Source organism: Rhea americana, unplaced genomic scaffold (assembly GCF_003343005.1).
Source record: "Rhea americana isolate MKP2758 unplaced genomic scaffold, rheAme1 scaffold_69, whole genome shotgun sequence".
NCBI lineage: Eukaryota > Metazoa > Chordata > Aves > Rheiformes > Rheidae > Rhea > Rhea americana.
The window spans coordinates 3364444-3384893 of record NW_028186856.1 but is presented as its reverse complement, the minus strand read 5'-3'; the positions used below and the strand labels follow the sequence as shown (position 1 = coordinate 3384893).

Below are 20450 nucleotides of genomic sequence, written 5' to 3'. Positions count from 1 at the left end.
GCAATTAAATGGGTAATTATAAAAATTTCTCTCCGATGTTCAGGTTTGCAGACCCACTTGTATATATTACATTTCACATACTGCCCCATATTTGCATTACTTCAGCTGCATCACCAGCTGGCAGAAAAGATAGCACAGGGCTTCTTAAGTATTGTGTAACAATGTATACATAGAGTGGATTTATAAACATGCTATGAATAAAACACCAGGGTTCATCTATAGCAGTGCAGTATCATAGTAATACTGATGGAGCTGCTTCATCATTGATGAAAGATTGCTAAATATGCATGTTGATGCCAAGACCATCAATCTAAAACCCCTTGCATATTCAGCTTTCAGTGAGCAGCTGAAAGCAAAGAACAGAAGAGAGCCTATCTCAGACCTAGGTAGACCAGAACAAAACTTGCATTTGGTAAGACAACTTGCGTAGGTAAGGCTACTCCTTTTTTCTCACTCTCCATTTCAGGGAGGGATATATCTAACCTCATGGTCCTGCAATGGCTAGAGACAGAGCATGGTCTCAGAGCACAGTTGTTTTCAGTTGAAAAACTTGTGCAAAGAGCAAGAATATAAAAACATACAGAAGCTTTGCTGTTAGGCAGAAAGACAGGCAGGCTGCTGTAGGGCAATACAGAAGAACAGAATCTATCAACAGAGAATTCAAGCTACAGAAGCCTCCCTTCTTCACTCACTACTTCTTCCAACTGCTAAGATACTGATTTCTCTCTCTGTAATTTTTTTTATATGACAGAAAAAGAAGAAAATTCTTAACTAAGCAGAAACCTGAAGTACTATCAGTTATGAGAAAACAAGATGTAAGACAAAAGAAGGATTATGCTTTTAAGTTCTACTTTCAAATAGGAAAGTGGAGGAAGAGTTAGTCAAATTAAAACTTAAATTGACTATTTGCAATCAATTTTTGTTTCATTATGACAAGTATGCTCCAAACATATTTTAAGTTATTCTTCTGCATACTTCAGAATACAACAAAAATGGTAAACCAAAAGTTATCTTTATATTTGTTGACCTTTGTCATTTTATGGCTTTAATAGCCTCTAATACAGGCTTAAAGACTGAACTGTATAAAAACRTAGCATAGAAAATACTCCAATTGTATTGGAAAGCAACAAAATACTTTTGCATTAAGTGACCACTCTAAACTGTTTCAACACACTCTTCTTTCATATTAATAGAATAAAGGTCAACTCAAGGAAAACAACTTTTRACATCAGTTAACACCATTATTTCCAAAGAAGTTCAAAACATATTTACATTTCAACTAAAAAGATTAACAGGAAAAAGATTAAAAATAGCTCTATTGTTTCTACAAATCAAACATTGCTTCCCTCTTTCCTATAGTTACTATATTTTCCATGAACTGACCTTAGTCATTTGATCTGCATCTGGTCTTACTGCTGGAGCTACATTTAAGAGTAGCTTTACATGTTCACGCACCTCTTCTGGTATATTCTGAAGAGTACTGGAGCTTAAACGGCTCAGCTGTGTAAGTAATTTAAGCACATGCACCATGAATTCAAAAAATCCTGCATATAACTATTTCCAACATACATTAGGGCTATACTTTGTCTTCTTGGTGGCTTTCCTACTCACACCTTTAATATCCCTCCCTTCTCCCCATTTATAACCACTTGCTTCTGATCCCTCATGGTCTTTCCTCTGTCCCCCAACAGAATATCTGCTTCTGGTCACATTCTCTACTCCCAACTTCTAATTGTGTTCAGGTTTTTGGAAAACACAGGAAACAATATTTAAAAGAGGTACAAGTTATAACTGAGATGTCAGTTATATATATGAAAAAGCAGTACACATGATTAAGGCAACAGACACCTTAAGAAGTTACAGTAAAGGAAACTTACATACAAATGTACATTATGTCAGCTGTTCCAAGTAATTCTCTTCTGTTACTATTCATAGTCCACAAAGAACATGAATTAACATTCTGCTAGGTAAGGGGATAATATTCACAATGTCAAGTGATCGAATCACTTTAATCTCTGCAATCTCCTCCAGTCTTACACTGGTCACTCATTGCCTTGTGTCTGATGCTCTTTGTCCTACTCACAGGTAACGTATTTATTCCACATGCACAGAATTCCACAGGAGTACAAGGAAACTAGGTGAGAAATCAACTTTCTCATTGATAAAGTTGGTACATATAACTTCCTCTATTCTTATTTCCCTTATTTTGCTAGCATTTATTTTTTTTCTTATTATAAAGATGGCACGTATGGTAAGTTACCATTATAGGATTGTTTGTTTTGAAGCACTGACATGTGCTCTAAAAATTTAAATCAATTTTAACAGTTACGTTCTAAATATGAAAAAGCAACGCAGAACGTTTACAAATAGAGCAAATACCTGATCCAGTTGTCTGCTGAAACTTTTATAAATATCCTGCTTGTTGACCTCAAAAATTGGTTTCCCTTTATTAAATACTGCATACATAACAGCTCCTAGAGAGTACATATCACTGGCTGTCTCACAGCTCACAGAGAGAATATATTCTGGTGCCAGATATTCGGGATTTGGAAGACACAAGGATGGCAAGTTTGGATCCCATTCTTTACAAGGGAATTTTGGCTACAAAGAGAAGAGTAAAAGAAAGCATACCAATTAAAGAACGATTCAAATAAGAGACTCAGGCAGCAAAAAAATAATCAATCCACTCAGATTCAGTTGTGACTGAAATGGAAATGGAATAAGTCAAAACTGGTAAGAATCTGTGTGTAACATAGATTAATTAGCTCAAGCAGTTAAGCCTGGTTATTAAAATTGAGAACGGTAATGTAAATGTCAAAATACTCTGCTGTAAGAGGGAAACATGAGTTATAATAGGCATTCCCTTTGGGAGGTAGGAACCAAGCACGGAGGGGACAGAACAGGCTAAACTAGGTACCTGTGTATGTCAGTCAACATGCAGGTGAGCAGAAGATCTGGCCCAGGCTTCTGTATCTGCCTGAAATTATCAATAGTCTATTTTAAGTCTACTAAGCCAGCTCTGGCTCACTTTTTGTAATGACCAAAAGTAGCACTTCAGTCCAGATATATGTCACATGCTCATTCTTCTTGCCAAGAAAATACAGAAGTAAACATTACGTAAATGATTCTGTCTTGAAACTGAATCTAGTTTCATGAAACTAGTTTCAGGCAAGAAGCTGAATTTGAAATTTCAAGACGACAAATATAAAGATCAATTACCTCCTGTTCAGATGGATTTGTTGACTGGATACAAAAATCAAAGCCCATAATTTTCCACGCTCCACTCTTATTCAGAATTATATTCTCAGGTGTAATATTCCCATGGACCATTTTCACACTGCTATGCAAAAAGGACAGGCCTTCAGAAACCTGTTAATAAAAAATTACTTTTTCAGGTTAACTCTTTCCCTACAGATGTCATTAAGACATTTACAACATTTCTGTTACTAATACAGCCTACTACTACATGCTGTAGTCATAGTTAACCAGAGAAGTTACCAATTCTTCATCATCAATTTTAGATTATGTCTTAATAACTACATATGAAGAAAATTATATAAAGGTGGGAAATCAGCAGATAAGATTATGAAATATGAATAAAATATTCACCAAATAAAATTAGGAAGTTATTTTTCCTCCCCTGAAGGGTAAAGTACAGAAATGACTCACAAATGGGAGTGCCAGTAGCTGTACACAGGCCTTACACTGTTTTTAAATAAAGAGTAAATCAAAAAGAAGATGGTTCTGGTCTTTTCAAAAAATGAAGCAGGGACTAAGAGAAAGGAGGAAGCAGACACCTCTGCATCGCTGCACATTTACAAGCAACAGCGAAGGCAACACAGCTTTCCAATTATGCAGAAGAGCAGTAGAAGTAGTAAAAAGAAGGTAGAAAGWAAAGGTGAGGAAAAGAATCTACTCTGAAAAAGAGAGAGCAAACAGGACCTACATTTTGTGCATGGCATTTATGGGAATGAAATGAGTAAGAAAAAGAAAAGAGCATGTTGAAATTTGCCACCTACTTCAATATTAAAAGAAGTAAAGAAACAACAAGCTCTAGAGTTCAGGAGATATTTTTACTCTTGTTAGAAAGCAAGAAGAAACAAGGAAGGGGTGAAATATACCGATTTATTTTTAATATAGAATTAATTTATATAGAATAAAAGAATTAATTTATTTTCTTCTTTTCAATGTCAAAATAAGCAAAAACAGCAACTTAAAGTATCCAGTATTCATTCTTTCTTACAGTTCAATGATTGGAGCACTGTCATCTCTTAACTCATAATAATTTCATTTACTCTAGGCAGACAAGACAAACTGTAAAACTATGATTAGTACTAAAAGCACATGAAATTATAAGGACAACTGTGCAATACCTGAAGCAAGCCATATTTGGTCTCCACATCATAAAGTTTATATTCTTTAATGTCAGATGGTAGAGGAGAAGGTAGGTTGTCCCAGCTGCCAAGAACATTAGCTAAACTTGCACAGACTGGTTCTGTACAAAATGCCAGGCAATCTCTAAAGAAGAGATAGATAAAAAAAACATTGCTTGTAAATAAATACAATAAATATCTTGATTGTCAATGAAGAACCATAGAGATGTCATATTAGGCAATGCCAGCACACTTAGCATTACCTAAGAACATACTATATGTCATGTTTTATATAATTATAACTATTATTATATTTGATCTATAGATATCTGAAATAAACAATCTTAGAATACAGAAACAAGCTTGAGCAGGCTATTCTCTAAAATTCACGTCACTAATGATGAATATAATATTTCATTAAAGATTTTTAGAAAACAATGCTATTCTTGTCCTGAGGCAGCAATACCAAACACATAATTCTTACTATCATTGTAACTTGCAGAATCAGGCTTTTAGTTGTGGCTAAAACTGAATCTACATTTACTATGATTAGACAGTAACCAGAAACAAAATTAATAAAATACAAGTTAGTGTCCGAATATTCCTTTATTTTCACATGAAAGAACAAGAGGCGGATAAATAAAGACAGTTGTTGTATGAGCTGCAATTTTCCTATGCAAGTAACTATSGGGTTGGTGTTTTCTTTTTTTTTACTATTGCCTTCTACCTCAAAAAGAATAGGTCTTGTTTTATGGCTTTTTGTATTAACAATGTTTGAAAAGCATAAGTAAACCAAACCTCCAAACACACAGAGGACTGTATAGCTGTACAGGAAAAAAAAATCAAAATTTCAAATTTTCAAGTCCTGAAAACAATATATGCCTGTGTTACAAATTTAATGCAGTATAGATAGAGCTATTTCTTATATCCACAGCCTTCAAACTGGTATGTACAGCACTGAAGGCCCTAGACAGTCACTGCATCTCACATCTCAAATGTTTCAGAGCTTTTTTTGAAGAAAATATGACGGTAGCACAGATACCTGGTTTAAGAATGAATATTTCATGAGAACACTAAAACATTTCCCCAGTAGAAATACAGAAAATTGAGACCTAATAACAGTAATAGAGGTATATTTCTGAATAATGAAGTTATAGGCAAGAACTTCATTCCTTAAACATATCACAGAACACATTGCACCTCAGCATAAATCTGCCACTTAGGTTTTATATGTCTTACTAATTAACAAGCTTGCACTTTGAAGTTAAAAAAAAAAAAGAGAGATAAAATGTGTAAGCTTCTTATCCCTCACCTAGATCAAGAGAGACAATTTTAATTTTATCAACTGCCTTTCTGAAGGAAAAACAAAATTAAAATCCATTGATTCACAAATGTCAACCACTCTAATGAATTTCTTTTCGGCTTCCTCCCTACCATTTTGTTGACTCCATCTCTTTCACATTTTTATTAATAGACTTACATCTATAAAATTTAGTCTTGTACCAATCATGAGGAAGAATCAGAGCACAGAATTACAAAGTCTTTCATTTTTTAATCCTACTTTAACTTTGCCATGGAGCTTATAGATTTAGTTACAGTTAAGGCACAAATGACAGAAAATATCTACAAAACAATTATCACTGATCTTCAAAACACAGATTCTCCAATTGCTGTTGTTTCAGAGTATGAAAAAAAGCTTGTTTTTTTCCTTTGAAAGTTAATTAAATAAAGACGCAAGTCAGAGTAACAGAAGGAAGGGGCAAATTCAATTAAAGTAAATTAACATTGGAGGAAATGAGTCAGTTATACACCACAGTATCTTTAACAGCTCCCTGAATAACATCAAAATGACATTCAGAGTAACATAATAATAAGAAAACAAGCTGAAAAGAAAAGTGGTTGCAAGAAAATACGCGTTGGGAAAAACTGTAACAGATGGACCATCTAGTAAATTAAATATCTAGGACTTCACACTACTCATTTTTTAATAGGTAGCAATGACATTACAAACAGATTCATAATTTGGCTTTTTGCTCTTTTCTCCAGTAACAAATATAGAATAATATTACTCATCTATGCTGTTAAGGGAATTGAAGACAAGCTGTACATAGAGATACATTTATAGTAAATATTTAGTATAAAGTGTTTATGTATTTCATATATTTATTATATGTAAAATGCACATAAAATAGTATGCATAAATAATATAGAATGTTTCTATAAAACATATTTAGTATATTTGCTCAAATCCTCAGAAATGCTAAAGAAATGTAGCTATCTTACCACACTCTTGCACATTGATACACAGTCTGAGCAAACCCTCCTTTTATGCACTTCCCAAATACTGTTACAGCAGTTTCTAACACAGCAAGCCACAAGATAGGCTTGGGGCTAGTGACGGTCCAACAGAGAGAGTGCTGAGGATGGAAAGGAGCAACTGGAATGAAGCACAGGGCCTTACTAAAAACGTGTCAACAAGAACTCTGACATAACTACAGTTTTTATTTTACTTAAAAGGCTTAAATTCTTGCAAAAAGAACACGAAAGCTTTCTTAACAATCCAAGATATRAGTCTTAGCTTCTTCTTCCGCAAAGTAGAATTAGGGTAAAATAAGTACAGATGAAGTTGCTGAGTCACAGAATCATAGAATCAGTAAGGTTGGAAGGGACCTCTGGAGATCATCTAGTCCAACCCCCTGCTCAAGCAGGGTCACCTAGAGCATGTTAGACAGGGTTGCATCCAGGCTGGCCTTGAATATCTCCAGAGAAGGAGACTCCACAACCTCTCTGGGCAACCTGTGCCAGTGCTCCGTCACTCTCACAGTGAAGAAATTCTTCCTCATAAAAGTCAACTGAAATATTGTGACAATTTTAGGAAGAAACTTGGGATGTACTCTGGGATTCATCAGCATAAACTAAGACTGAGATGATCTAGGCCATTTAACCTGTAACAATTATTTATTGTTGTACTGTACTGAAAGCTGTTCTCAATTACATAGTTTATCTGCTTTAGACTTGTGTGACGGGTACAGAGAACTGCAAGGCTATTGACTACTTTGAACCCTTAGGGCAAAACGTGTTTAGAAGTGGAGGAGAGATACATATGAATAAGCAAGTGTCGTTTGATGAAAGAAATCTTTCCCAAGGTAGATATTCCCTTGGTATTCCTGGCCCMAGGAAACCAAGAAAAAACTATCTTAGGTACACTCGGAAACATACAGATTAACAGAAACAATCAAAAATGTAGAATTTTGAAAGGCAATGTATGCAAAAATTTATTAGGTTACCTTTTGGAAACACCATTTCGCAGACAGAACCTGAAACTTTAATGAGCTTCCTCAGTAAGATCAAGAAATACCTAGTTCAACATGAAACGCTTATTTGTTTGATTTTAATGTGCAGTGCTGTCATCGCTAGAGTTGAATAATAAATCTGTAAGATTAACCCATTATTGTGCCTAGTGACCAATCTTACATAAATGGAATAAGCACAACAAAAATACACTACATTTTGTCACCCTTATTTGGCATTTGAGGACCTTTAGAACACATTATATGGCCACAATAGATATGTTTTACCAAAAGTCTCCAATCTCAGGAGCATGAAGTACATATATCTCATAAGTGGAATAAATGTATGAACAATCTTTTGAAAGAAAGCAATTTGTCTTTGAAAGAGTTCTTTAAAAGAGAAATTAATTGAAGTACCAAATTTTCATATTGTAAGACACGGATGTAGTCTTATAGCTGCACCTAGACTAAGACCATGTAATATATTACGGACCAGATCCGCACCAGGAAAGCATTCTATAGCTTGCAGGGAAAAAGGGAAAAAAAAAAAAAAANAAAAAAAAAAAAAAAAAAAAAAAAAAAAAAAAAAAAAAAACCCAGCAGAAAGGATACTGTTCTCATGTGAGTAAATACATTAAACATGAGCATTATTAGATGTATGTGCTAAATGCTCCAGATATTTTAGATCCATTAATAAAACAATGATTAAGAACGCCTGTTCTCAATTTTACTACAACTTACCTAGATTCTTCTAATGGATGTTGAACAGTAAGTAGCCGAGGGTGTCGAAGCCTCGTTAGTTGCTGAACACCTCGTTTTAAAGAATCAATAATCTGATCCTTCTCAAATTTTTGAAACTTGTCTATTAACTTTTTATCAAAGACAAAAACAGCCACTTCCTAGAAATAAGCAACAAAATTTACTCAGTATAGTAATGCCAAAAAATGAAGCCTATACACAATTACAGATGCACACTTCTTGAATCAACAGTACAGTCCCACCAACACAGTATTTCAAATTGTATGTATAGCTATGAACATGTTCTCACCTCAGTCATAATCATTCTGAGTGTATATAACCTCTAGAATATATATTTTAAGAGTTAATGTAATACTGCTCTTACCTCACAAGCAGTAATGCATAAATTATAACCCTGTCTRTGCTGTGACAAAACAGGACATTCATAGCACAAAAATTAGTTTAATTTTAGGCAAATGAAAGCTTTTATGTCAACCACGAACAATTAAACTTTTCTGAGGATATATGCATTCATTTAGCATTAAATATATATAATATATATTACAAATAATATAAGTGGTGCTTTATTAAACTTGACCCTTAGTCTTCTATTCCAAGCCTCTATGATCTATATTAAACTAGATTTTCATGAGAGAGAATTTTTAGTCAAAGAATGGCATCTCACTAATCAATCTTATCAGATTGTTCATAAAATAATGAGGGTGGTTTTTTTTAGTGATTGAATGAATTAAAATAAATCCTGCAGGAAACAGTATTTCCAGTCAACCTTTGCAAATGGAATGGGAGGAAATTGAGAAATTTAGAGGAAATTTAGACATTATAGAGTGGATATGAAATAACCAATGAGAATACAGCAGCATTTTGGAAGTCATTAAAGAGACAGAAATCAATTCTAGTTATTTCAAGGGAGTACATAAAGAAATCGGCCAAAATAAACTAGTGAAGAAGTTGATACTCCTGGAATCTAACCATTTTCTATCTTTGAAGAAAAAACAAAATTAAAATGTTACCACAAAACAAAACTGAGAYTTTCTTATATTTCTACAACAAGATCATGAATGACAATAAATAAAAATGTACTGAGCAGTAAGTGGCCAACAACAAAATCTCAAACTTATATATGAAATGGTAAGTCAAAAGTATCTGATTGTGAATAATTAAATCAGATAATTTGGGACATAAACCATATTTTGAATATTTTATGATAGCTATAAATAAGTTCTGTCAGTGTTTGCTGCAATCCTACATGGTTTGTTTGAAGTTTGATAGAACTTCTACATCCCTCAAATTATCTTACGTATTTATCTATACATGAAGTTTTATACAAGCATTCAAGGTGTGAAAATGATTGCTATCACACTGATTTTACAGGTGCAAATAAAATTTAAAATATAATTGTGAAGTTTCAAGAATCAAAATTAATTTGAACTTTGTCACAATTTGCTTTTGATATCTTTATTTTCATGTAACACTTCTGACATAAGAAAAAAGCAGAGAGTCATCAGTCTCTGCTTACTCATACTAAAATGTTAAATGTATTCTGATATTAACAACTCAAATAAGGCATTCTGAAATGGGTTATTAAATCTCAAAATCAACATTGATTTCTATATGCAAAATTTGACATCAACAAAGTAACATTTTAAATCCTRTAAGTCACCATAAATTTTTGCATAGAAGAAAAAACAAGAGATAGCTGAAACATGGGGGCTGGAATACACCCTCTCTATTGCACAAGTTACTAAAACCATACAACACACCTGGAAACTCTAAAAAGCATTTAGAGTTTTCGGCCGCATGGACCAAATAACCCTGTCAAATTTTATTTATGAACACATTATTCTTGATTCTACTTTTCTGTTTTGCACATCCTGATACTCAACCCCGAAAAAGGAGAGCTACTGACTGTAGCTCATAGAGATTCCATTTGCTGGTGACAAAATTACCTTTGCGGAAACAAACTGAGATGARGACCTGCAAAGATTTATACAAAGTTAATATTTAGTTACAGAAAGCTCTAGGGAAGCTTCCATTTTGTATTTTTCACTTCATAGGTTTGAAAGGTTTTTCTGGGGAAAAAAAAWATCTTCCTCCTGCAGATAACCATTTGTTATTTAAATTCTTGTCTCAATTCCAGCTTTGTGATATAAAATAAATTCAGCACACAAGAGACTGAAATATAAAAAATTACAACTGCTCTCAACAAAGAAAGTGAAAAATTAGGAACAAAACAATCATTATCTTTAAAGATAAAAATTYCCATTCATTATGTTATAGGAAGTAAACACACCTTGCTCAATATGCTCTTGTTTCAACACAGAATTTTGGTAGCTCCACTTCCAAAATTAGGTTAAGAAGTAGGGACAAGTGTGTAGGGTGCTAGACTRGCCAACCAAGAGATCTAAGTTTAAACCTCAGTTGTGTCACAAACACAAGCTAATCCACACCTTGTGCCTCACCTCCTACGTGTTTAATTAAACAGTGCTTTACTTCAGAAAGATGTCAAAGATAAAGCTCAGTAATGATCATTAGGTAGTTGTATATTATGATGTGCACTACATAATATTTACCAAGGCAAAGATGTTCAAAAAATCATCTGTAGTTACTGCCAATAATTTAGAATTTTTAACATGAATCAATGAAAAGGGCAGTGTTTAAATTTGGCAATCGTTTTACTAAGCAACTAAATGTCATTGCAAATGTTTTGCATGCAGCTAATAAAAATGCTGGCACCTGTGCTAACAGGAGTAAAAATTTTCCATACCATCCAAAACATGGGATATTAATTAAGCTATAATTGTCTCAAGCTATCTAGAATACCAYTAGACCTAGCTCATCTATTTCAGTGGACAGCTGTTGGCCACTGCCCTTAAGACCTGGCATCCACTTTATAAAAGTTTTGTTTCACTAAACAGCCCAACTTCCTTTTCCTGGTTTCCTTGGGCAGTTTTCCTCCGAGTCCATTGCCAATCCTGCTTCAGGTGGTATCTTGCACTCCTTACAAAATGAACATCTGTTCTGGCAACTTGCTAACACTGACAGCTTGAACCATGTCTCCTTTCTTACTCAACCGAACACCTTATAAACCAGAGACAGCAAACACACTACTCTCATCTCATCCGATACCACTGCTAGGAAAAAAACAGTATTTCCCAAACCCTAAGAAGGCAAATAGTGAAAAGATCCTAAAAAACAAGTCCCATTTTGCTCTCAGTCAGGGAAAAGTAATTATGTCTAACATCCATCAACATGGGCCATGCAGAAAATATAAATATTGAAGCTGTCCTTGGTGCATATAAGCAAGCTATGCTCCATCACTTCTCTTCTAGCTCCTGATGTCCTCTGCTCCTAACCAGAAAAAGGTGACCAGGAAAGTCATGTCATGCTTTCTCTCTTGCTACCAAGAGAAAGGTAAGCCATACAAAAACTGCAGAAACACACTGGGTTTGTGTGATGTAAAGATGCAAACCRAACTAGAAAATATTTTTAAGTTAAAGTCTCTAAAAGCCGTAAAAATGTAATGATAATAGCAACATTTATTCCTATCCACTTCAGTGTATATTGAGGAAGTATATTAAAAATTCTTGTAAAACATTCAGGCACTATAGTGATAGATACCACAGAAACCCAATTGTTCTGTTTTCAAGCACATTTGGAATAGTGTGAAGTAATAATGCCAGAGACTAAATATAGAACAATAAGGAAAAAAAGAAGTCCACAAAATACTGAATAACTGTCATTAAATACTGAATAACTGCTGTTCACCATCTATCCTGTAAACCGAAAGATGTAGTGCTCCTGTGGGGGGAAAAAAATATATGTGATCATGTTAAGGACTACATCATAAACATAAAAACAAAGGAAATCTTAAGATAGCAGTCAGAGTGCTTGATTTTAGAAACTTTATATTTGTTTTGTCTCACATATTTGTTATCTATTTTTCCCATATGCACTCTTTTTTTTAAAAAAAAAAAAAAAAGAATAATCAAATGCAACTCAATATGCAAACATACAATGTTTTACCAAAGCCTCCTACTATGCCAAGCAAAATATTCTCTGAATTAAAATATTGGATAGCATTCCAGTATCACTGTGGTCTTTTGCCAGAGAAGATCTTCTTCCAGTTTTTTTGTGGGGATTTTTTCCAGAATTTTGCCTTTTTTTTTTTTTTTTTTTTTAATAATCCTACTTTCCATCTGTTCATTTCAGTCCTAAGGTATACAACACAATATTTCAGTTTTGAAACAAACTAGTCTTTAAAGCTTGCATAATACGAAATACTATTTTCAGACAGACTGTATGGACAATAGCCAAAACAACAAAAAGCTGATTTACTTACTATTAATATATTACGTTCTAACTATTAATACATTACGTTCTAGCACAATATAAACTAAACAAGACTGTAACACTATAGAAGTGCAACCCAGTATCTACTTAATTCTGCTAATTTTTACGACTGAGCTGCTGACAAGAACATTCCCATCTCTTTATGATTGCACTTTCTGARCACAGAGGAAGACAAGCACCACCATAGCCCAGAAAAATATAAATGCATAAAGACTAAGCAAACAAATCCAAGGTGGGCAGAACTACATACTGYAAAATAAGCAGCGTATTACTTCATGTATACAAGTATAACTAGAAAGATTAATAAATCTTTCAAATAAACACAAAATAGCTCATCAGCAAATCAAATAGCAAATCAGCTACCAAATAACATCAAACATGCACACAGATAAATATGTTTGCATACAACTACATGCACCTGTGCATATAACTTCCTCACACTCTGATATATTGCTATTCAGTCACCTAGAAAGTAAGCAAGAAAAGACAAGACACGTTAAAAGAAATACACAAATATCCAGGAAACCAGGAAAAACAACAAGGCATGAAGTAGGTGGAACTCTGAAAAAGAGGAATAAAATCATACATGTCTACTGTCATCAGAAAGAATTTTCACAACTGTCTATTGACTTAAATAGGAGCCAAATTATTCCAGAGTTGAAATCCTAACTTCAGTTGACCAACATCCATAAGAAAGCTGACTTCCATTTGTCCTAGGAACAAAAGATTTCAGATCAGTTCYACTGCTGTAATATTAAAACTCAAAATTTAGCCATTATATCTGGCCACAAGGATTTAAATTACTGCTTCTGTTGTTAAGAAGTGAAGCTGCAATAATGTTCGTAACAACCTGCTTGTCTGAAAAATGACTATAGAATCTACAAGTGAGCACACAACATACATTTACTATAGAAAAAATAACTACGTGCTTGTAGCTTCAAATTAGGTATTTATGTCTGCAATACAGGATATGTGTACAGCACTTTACAAAAGTGACTGATATTTCCATGTTGCCAAATAATGTTCAGAAGGTACACACAAAACAAATAAAAAATAACATTAAAGAGCAGATATAGAGCAATACAATACTATACAAATTGCTTGTCATGCTGGTTAGTTTTCTTTTGTAATGTCAGACTGAATGTTGACATGATGTTACCCAACTGGCAACATTAATAATGAATGGTAATTGCATGTCAAACTACCAGCCAAGTAAAATCCCCTGCAATACAACTGCTACTATATTTCTAACGACTGCACATAGATGTACGATTTTTAGTCAGGGTTTACAAAGACAATGCAGCTTGACACCTACACTGAGTTCAGGAATACCTGAACCCAAAACACTGCAAAATAAGTTTTGATCAGTGGTCAGAAAGTCCCTTGAAAGCTTGAAAAACATGAATGATGGGAAACAAGTTACATGCACCACGTCAATTAGCCAGTGAGAGAAACTCTTCCTACAAGTCTCCAGATCCTCAAAGCTATACCTACTACAGGTCAATTGCTTATTGTGCATAGAGACTGTATATAAACTACTAAAATTATCACACTTTTAATGTTGGATCTGTTGTGTGCCATTAAATTTGACAAAAAAATATCTAACTAGTACATTTGGCAAATTCAGTAAATACTAAATGTATAGTGTCCTAGAACAGCTGGACAGACGCTTGACATCACAAAAGCACTTAACATTTTTCAGATTCTGAGGTAGTCAGATCACATGTTCACCACAAATTATTTATCCTGCTTAGTATATTTCTTCTCTGTTTGCTACAGTATATTTTCCAAGCATGTGACAGACTCTGTATGTTTTCCAGAGTTATTCTCATGTCCATTTCTTTTTTCTTCATCTGTAGCAAGCTGATTCACCAAGTGACTTCACCTCATTCCACAGCAAGTTCAACTGAAAGACATAACTTACTAATTCTTCTATTCTACTTGTTGAAAATTCTACTTCCTTTTCAAGGGTGAAAAAAGACATTCCACATTTATCTGTTAGAACAAAATCATCTTCTACAACAGCAACTCTCAAATTCTTTTTCTGGCCAACCTTTTTCCAAAGTCAYAATCCCACCTCCATTTATACACGTCCTCAAGTTAGTTAAAGGCTTATATACCACTGCTCTAAATTCTAGCAGTTTAAGGAAACAGACTATTGCTCTGAAAGAGAATAACATGGATCTGAATCAACACAGGGAAGGCAGAACTCATGTYCTCCACACCCACCGCCTCTATCCCTGGTGCATTTCTGTTACTGTATCACATGACTAATAACATTTGTAACACCCCAATTTCGGTGTGGTAGTTGAGCAAAAAATTACACTGTTTCATTTGCTGAGATCAAATAATGATATCATGATCATTTCCTGATCAAACAATGAAACAATGATCATTTTAAACTGTAAAAAGTCAGCACTACTGCCAAAAAGCTACAAAGCAAGACAAATTGGGGAACTGACACAAGTTTAAACAAACTTCTTTATTCTTGTCAGATCAGTTTTAGCTCTGAAGATTTCTTGATCTGCTTCTGCACAGGACACAGAAACAGCTGTAACAGAGAGGCTGGAAGGAACAAGATGCCACAAACATAGAACCAATTCTTTCTCCAGCAGTGAAGGCTTAAAGTAAAGGTTTGAAATACTATCACTTGAGCTGATAGTATTTTTTTTTGTGTGTGTCTTCATTTCATTTTACTTATAATACTGCCCTTACCATTAGTTTGCCCAATTGGATTTTGTTTTCAAATGCTTCCCAGCAAGAGGCACAACAGTATGATATCTAACGCTTGTAAACTTATGTCTCAACTTGACAACCCACCTGTTTTGTTGATTTTTTAGTTCCATTAAATATCTTCCAAGCAAGTCCATTACCACCACTGGCAATATGTCGGCCAACATCAAATTCTCTGGTAACAGGATTTCCCATGACTGCGCTGGTGACATCAGCCGTCACCTTTGTAACGGTACTCTTTAATTTATTCAGCATGGACTCCATTGTGTCAAGTGTACACCAGTGTATTACCCTACAAAGACAAGAAAGCAAGCTTCACAACCCTTTCATAAATTCTGTTAACATAAGACACATGTTGAAAATTGCTATGTTACAGGACATCTAGCCAAGGACCCAATAGGATAAAGGAGTAACTGAGACAAAGAATACTGAAATACAACTCTTCCAAAGCTTTGCAGTTATACTTCTCATACTGCATATATATTTCTGTGCATACATGCCTGGTAATTACATATCCTTGCTCCTTCACCTCCTCAATAACTTCTGAATCTATTCATTGACCTGCATGAGATCTGACAGAGAGATTACAGAGTGAAAGATTCAACCATTCATAAAAATATATGACTGAATAAAGGAAAGTGCCTATAAACTAYTCCAACGAAGGGAAAGGCTCAGAGAGCTGGTGTATCAGAAAATCAGTCAACCATGAGAGTCACATCTGAATGAAACTAGCCTCCACTAACTTCAGCACTCACAGAACTATCCATTTTTGGAAGGAAAAGTTTGCTTAAGATCCCAGACCAGCAAGAGAACAGATGTGTATTACACAGAAGACAATTAAAAAAAAAGTGTTATTTCCTACACTATACTTGTCAAGATGCAAGCTAAAAATTATTTTACCCATCAGACTTGCTGACAGTGTTATTTGTCTGATGTAAGTAATAATGAGCTGACCAGTTGCTGTCAGGGAAGTGAGTATGAAACTGTCTTTACATACTTTATTTTAGAACAAAATTGTACAAGTTTTTTACATCACCTTACAAATTTAAGAGCTAAAAGATTGCGACCTACAATTTAGTCCATCTTCCCTTGTACTGTGTACTTCTACTGTTTCCTGACTAAATYGTCACAATTCCTTCCAAAAAATCTGATTTGCTTATGGGATTAAGAAAACAGTGCTGTGCAAACGTTGTAGAGCGTAAGTCCTATTTATATTATTGTCTCTCTGATACTGGATATGCAACAAAGAATGGAGACAAGGAAGGAATACTGAAGAAAGAGACAGATATTCACCTTCCTTATTGGTGTGAGCAAAGATGAAGAGAGAATACAGGAARAACTTATTTTCTGGAATCAGAATTATGTGGTATATTCAAAAGCAAAAGTCAAAAACATTTCTTCATTGTCTTTTTCAAATAAACTGTGAAGAGTATTAATTTCTTCAACCTAGGGTAAAATAAACAAAAATAGTACATTAACAAATATGCTGAGATATGCAGAGATATTGTTTTCATTTATAGCCTCATTTGCCATATACTTAATTCACTGATACCTAATTTGTACATCAGGTAATTCAAAATGACTTATTTGAAAAATAAAAAAAAATGTTACTATTAACCAAATTGGAGAGACAAGATTCTGTTACGATAAAGAAGAGGGCTTCCAAGTCATGGTAACAAGGACAAAATGAACAGAAGTTCAGTGAGCACAGGGACTAATGATCTCCCAAATCCTTCTGATCTAACATGAGGTACCTGTTTATAAGAACTGAACCTTTTCCTGTTGTTCAGACATCTATAAGATATTTTTCTGGTCTACATAGATTCTCTGGTGTCTAATGAAGTATTTATGTATGCTACAGCTCTTCCCATATTGAAGACATAGATAGAGTTTGTTTCCTCTTCGCAGCTCCTCAGGTCTCACAAAACCTTTAGGAATTTACCTTTGACAGCTATATACCTCTGTCAGACTTGACTAAAATCAAACACACTCAAGAGTTCTTTGGACACCCACTTTCCTCCCCATGGTACAACAGATCTGATTCCATAGGAAATCAACATAAAAAAAATAGGAATATATTAGAAAGATATACTTGATTCTTAGGAGAAGTAATAAACATGACCAAGCTAATTTCCTTTAAAATTAACATCAGTTACAGAACAATTCACTACAGTGTAGAAGTCCTAGTCCTGTGCAAACTCTTGCATAGTGCCAGAAGCAACACAGTTATGCTGCTTGATCTTGTCTATTGTTGCAGTGATAAATCATCTTCAGCATTCCTCCAGAACAAAATGTAGAAATACATTAATGCTACGTCTCTGCAGACATTTCTTTTATTTCCATGTCTGCTGGCTGACACAACTGTCTGTACTACTAAACTGAGAACCAGACTAGGAGTTTTGGCTGACCAAAAGAAAAGGAATTGTAAAAAAAGAAAGATAGCAGCTGAAGTGATCTCAATCCTGCAAATGCTTGACTTTAAATCAGAAATAGTAATTATGGCTTCAACAGGATTATTCAGACTCTGAACCAGACATCACTGCAAGCATACTCAAGACAGAGGGGTCTTAATTATGGGGACTGGGAGCTTTAGCTTTAGATATGAAGAGTTGAGTATGATTACCATGAGATAGTCTTCAGAAAAAACTTCTTTTAGTTGCTATGTATTCTTTTGTTGAGAGYATAGATGGAAATGAGTTACAAAAATGGGGTATTCATTCATTAAATAATTTTATTATAGTAACACTTTATTACATTATATTAATTTTAGTTTCTGAACTGTGTTATGATAAAATATGTAAAACTCTTAACTGTGCTGCCCAAGACTAAACAGCTACTAGACATGTCAAATTCCCTAAATGAAGAAACTTTTCAATAACCTGATATATAGGTAGAAACAAGCATCATGGAGTATTCTGAATAAGAGGTATAGGCAACTGTAACMCTCAGAGATTTTATTCTGCAGCTATTCCATGGGGCAAACTATATGCTAAAGGACTATAAAAATCAGTCCTAATGAGTTTGAGATAATAGCAAATCTGATGTATTCATTTTTAAACCTTGTGTTATTTGCCTTGAGTTTTATTCACTACTGGACATCAAAATTATTAATAACATTCCTTCTCCAGTATCAATGCAACAAAGTCTTTTGTTACAATTCTCAACATTAGAGAGATGCTTCACCCAATTAATTGCAGAGGAAGTATGAAGAAAACTTTCCACGCGTGCTCAAATTCTTTTGTATAATTTTGAAGAAGAATTTCTCTGTATGGACAGTGGAAAAACAGTGTAGCTATTGACCAAATTATAAGTGCCCTCTGCAGCAGCTGACAGAGTGAAAAGGCTGGGAAAGATAGTAGGTGAGAATGCTAACAGCAGCCCATTGTCAGAAGCGTTAGGATTAGGTTAGGTTAGGTTAGGTTAGGGCCCTTCTGGTAGGCCCTGTCCAACCTGTTCCTCTCCTGCCTGACAGTACGTAAGCTCCTGATTAATTCAGCTAGGGGAAAGGAGTACTGATAGACTCATTTCTCAATAAACAGCTCGGTTTCTAAGTTTTTATCTAGCTAACACTGTTTATAAACTTGTATAAATCCTCCTGTCAATGTTTAGACTACAAACTAAGAAAGCTTTTTTCTTTTTATATAGGAAAACATTTGTTGTTACCAGCTTCACTAACAACTCAATACATGTCAGCAGGAACAATACCTAGAAAATCCATAACAAAACAGAAAAATAAAGCATTCTATTTTGAGTCGTAACTATAATATCACAAATTATGATGATATCAACAATATTTAAAATATGCAAATTTAGTTCTCAATTGTAAGAAAAACAGTTTATTCAGTTCTTTTAAGACTGAATTACCACTTATAGGAATATCAACAAGCAGAAGACAACAGAGTAGTGTCAGTCACCTATACTGAAGAATAAATTTCTATTTCAAGTTAAAAGGTAATAAAYAAGAAGAGTATACAATCTTAACAGYAACAGTGTTCAGGCAGGTAACACAAGACATGCAATAAATGTTTAAGAACTTTGTTTTCCTTCCATTTGAAGTGTAATATTGTTGATATTGATACTAAGTACATGAAACCCAGAAYGAACCCTACAAAGAAAGCTGGTTTATGATCAATACGTTGTTCTCATGAAGTCCACTAACAATCAGTAATRGTTTTTATGCTGATGAACATCAGCAACAATACATCAGCATGATGAGGACCTAACCATATTGCCAGTCAGCACTAAAAAATGAAGCAAAACATTGCAAATTCTGAAATAAAAATAAAACCCAAAGATTCCTTATCATTCTTCAAATCTCTCTTCTGTAAAGCAACTACATGACTCAAAACTGCTAATTCATCCGTGAACTAATTCTAGCCTCATCTGATGTACTGACACAGGTGCATTCGGTGCCCTCCTTCAGCAGCGTACCACGCACTCTCCTAGAATTTTGTCCTACAACAACCTGGGAATCCCTTCTCGAAGGAGGGTGGTGAGCAGCAAGGTCACTTCGCATCACCCAACCCAAGCTATTGGCCAGTCGAACCGRCTCCCAAACGGTGACTCCACAGAAGACAGGCGCTAGAGCAGCCGAGCCCCGGGGTCTTCAGGTTCTGCATCTGCTAGAGGCACAACGCGAGGAGCGAATGCAGCGAGGCACCGCGCACAGCACAGCTGCCCTCAAGCAAGTCACCTTCAYGATTTTTTTTTATTATTATTATTATTACTCTTTCTGTACTGAGCCGCGGGTGAAATCCTCACCAGAGCTCGGGGAAGGAGACCTGCGCGCGAGGCTCTCCTCACCGCCGGCAGAAACCCCACTCACCACCCGCCGGAGCCCCCAGACCGCCTCCCCCGCGTCAGTCCTCCCGCGCGAAGCGTCCACCGCTCCTACCGGGCCCCGCCGCGACCAGCGCCCGGCGCCGCCGCCAGCCGCTCGGCGCTG

General features: G+C 35.0%; 1 protein-coding gene across 2 annotated transcripts in view; it reads right to left on the bottom strand.

Annotated features, from left to right (window-relative positions):
- SCYL2 (SCY1 like pseudokinase 2) overlaps nucleotides 1-16947 on the bottom strand; it is a 34461-nt gene extending 17514 nt beyond the window's left edge. The window contains exons 1-7 of one of the 2 annotated variants that reach the window (XM_085321387.1): nucleotides 16799-16947; nucleotides 15593-15797; nucleotides 8405-8562; nucleotides 4374-4518; nucleotides 3220-3369; nucleotides 2380-2601; nucleotides 1384-1500 (exon numbers count right to left, since the gene is read on the bottom strand). In XM_085321387.1, coding sequence (XP_085177513.1) covers nucleotides 1384-1500; nucleotides 2380-2601; nucleotides 3220-3369; nucleotides 4374-4518; nucleotides 8405-8562; nucleotides 15593-15769 — 969 coding nt within the window. In that variant the 5' untranslated portion in view covers nucleotides 15770-15797; nucleotides 16799-16947. Of the gene's footprint in view, nucleotides 1-1383; nucleotides 1501-2379; nucleotides 2602-3219; nucleotides 3370-4373; nucleotides 4519-8404; nucleotides 8563-15592; nucleotides 15798-16798 lie in introns of those variants that run through there. The other variant, XM_085321388.1, reaches the window with a different exon arrangement.
- Between the last annotated feature and the right edge of the window lie 3503 nt (nucleotides 16948-20450).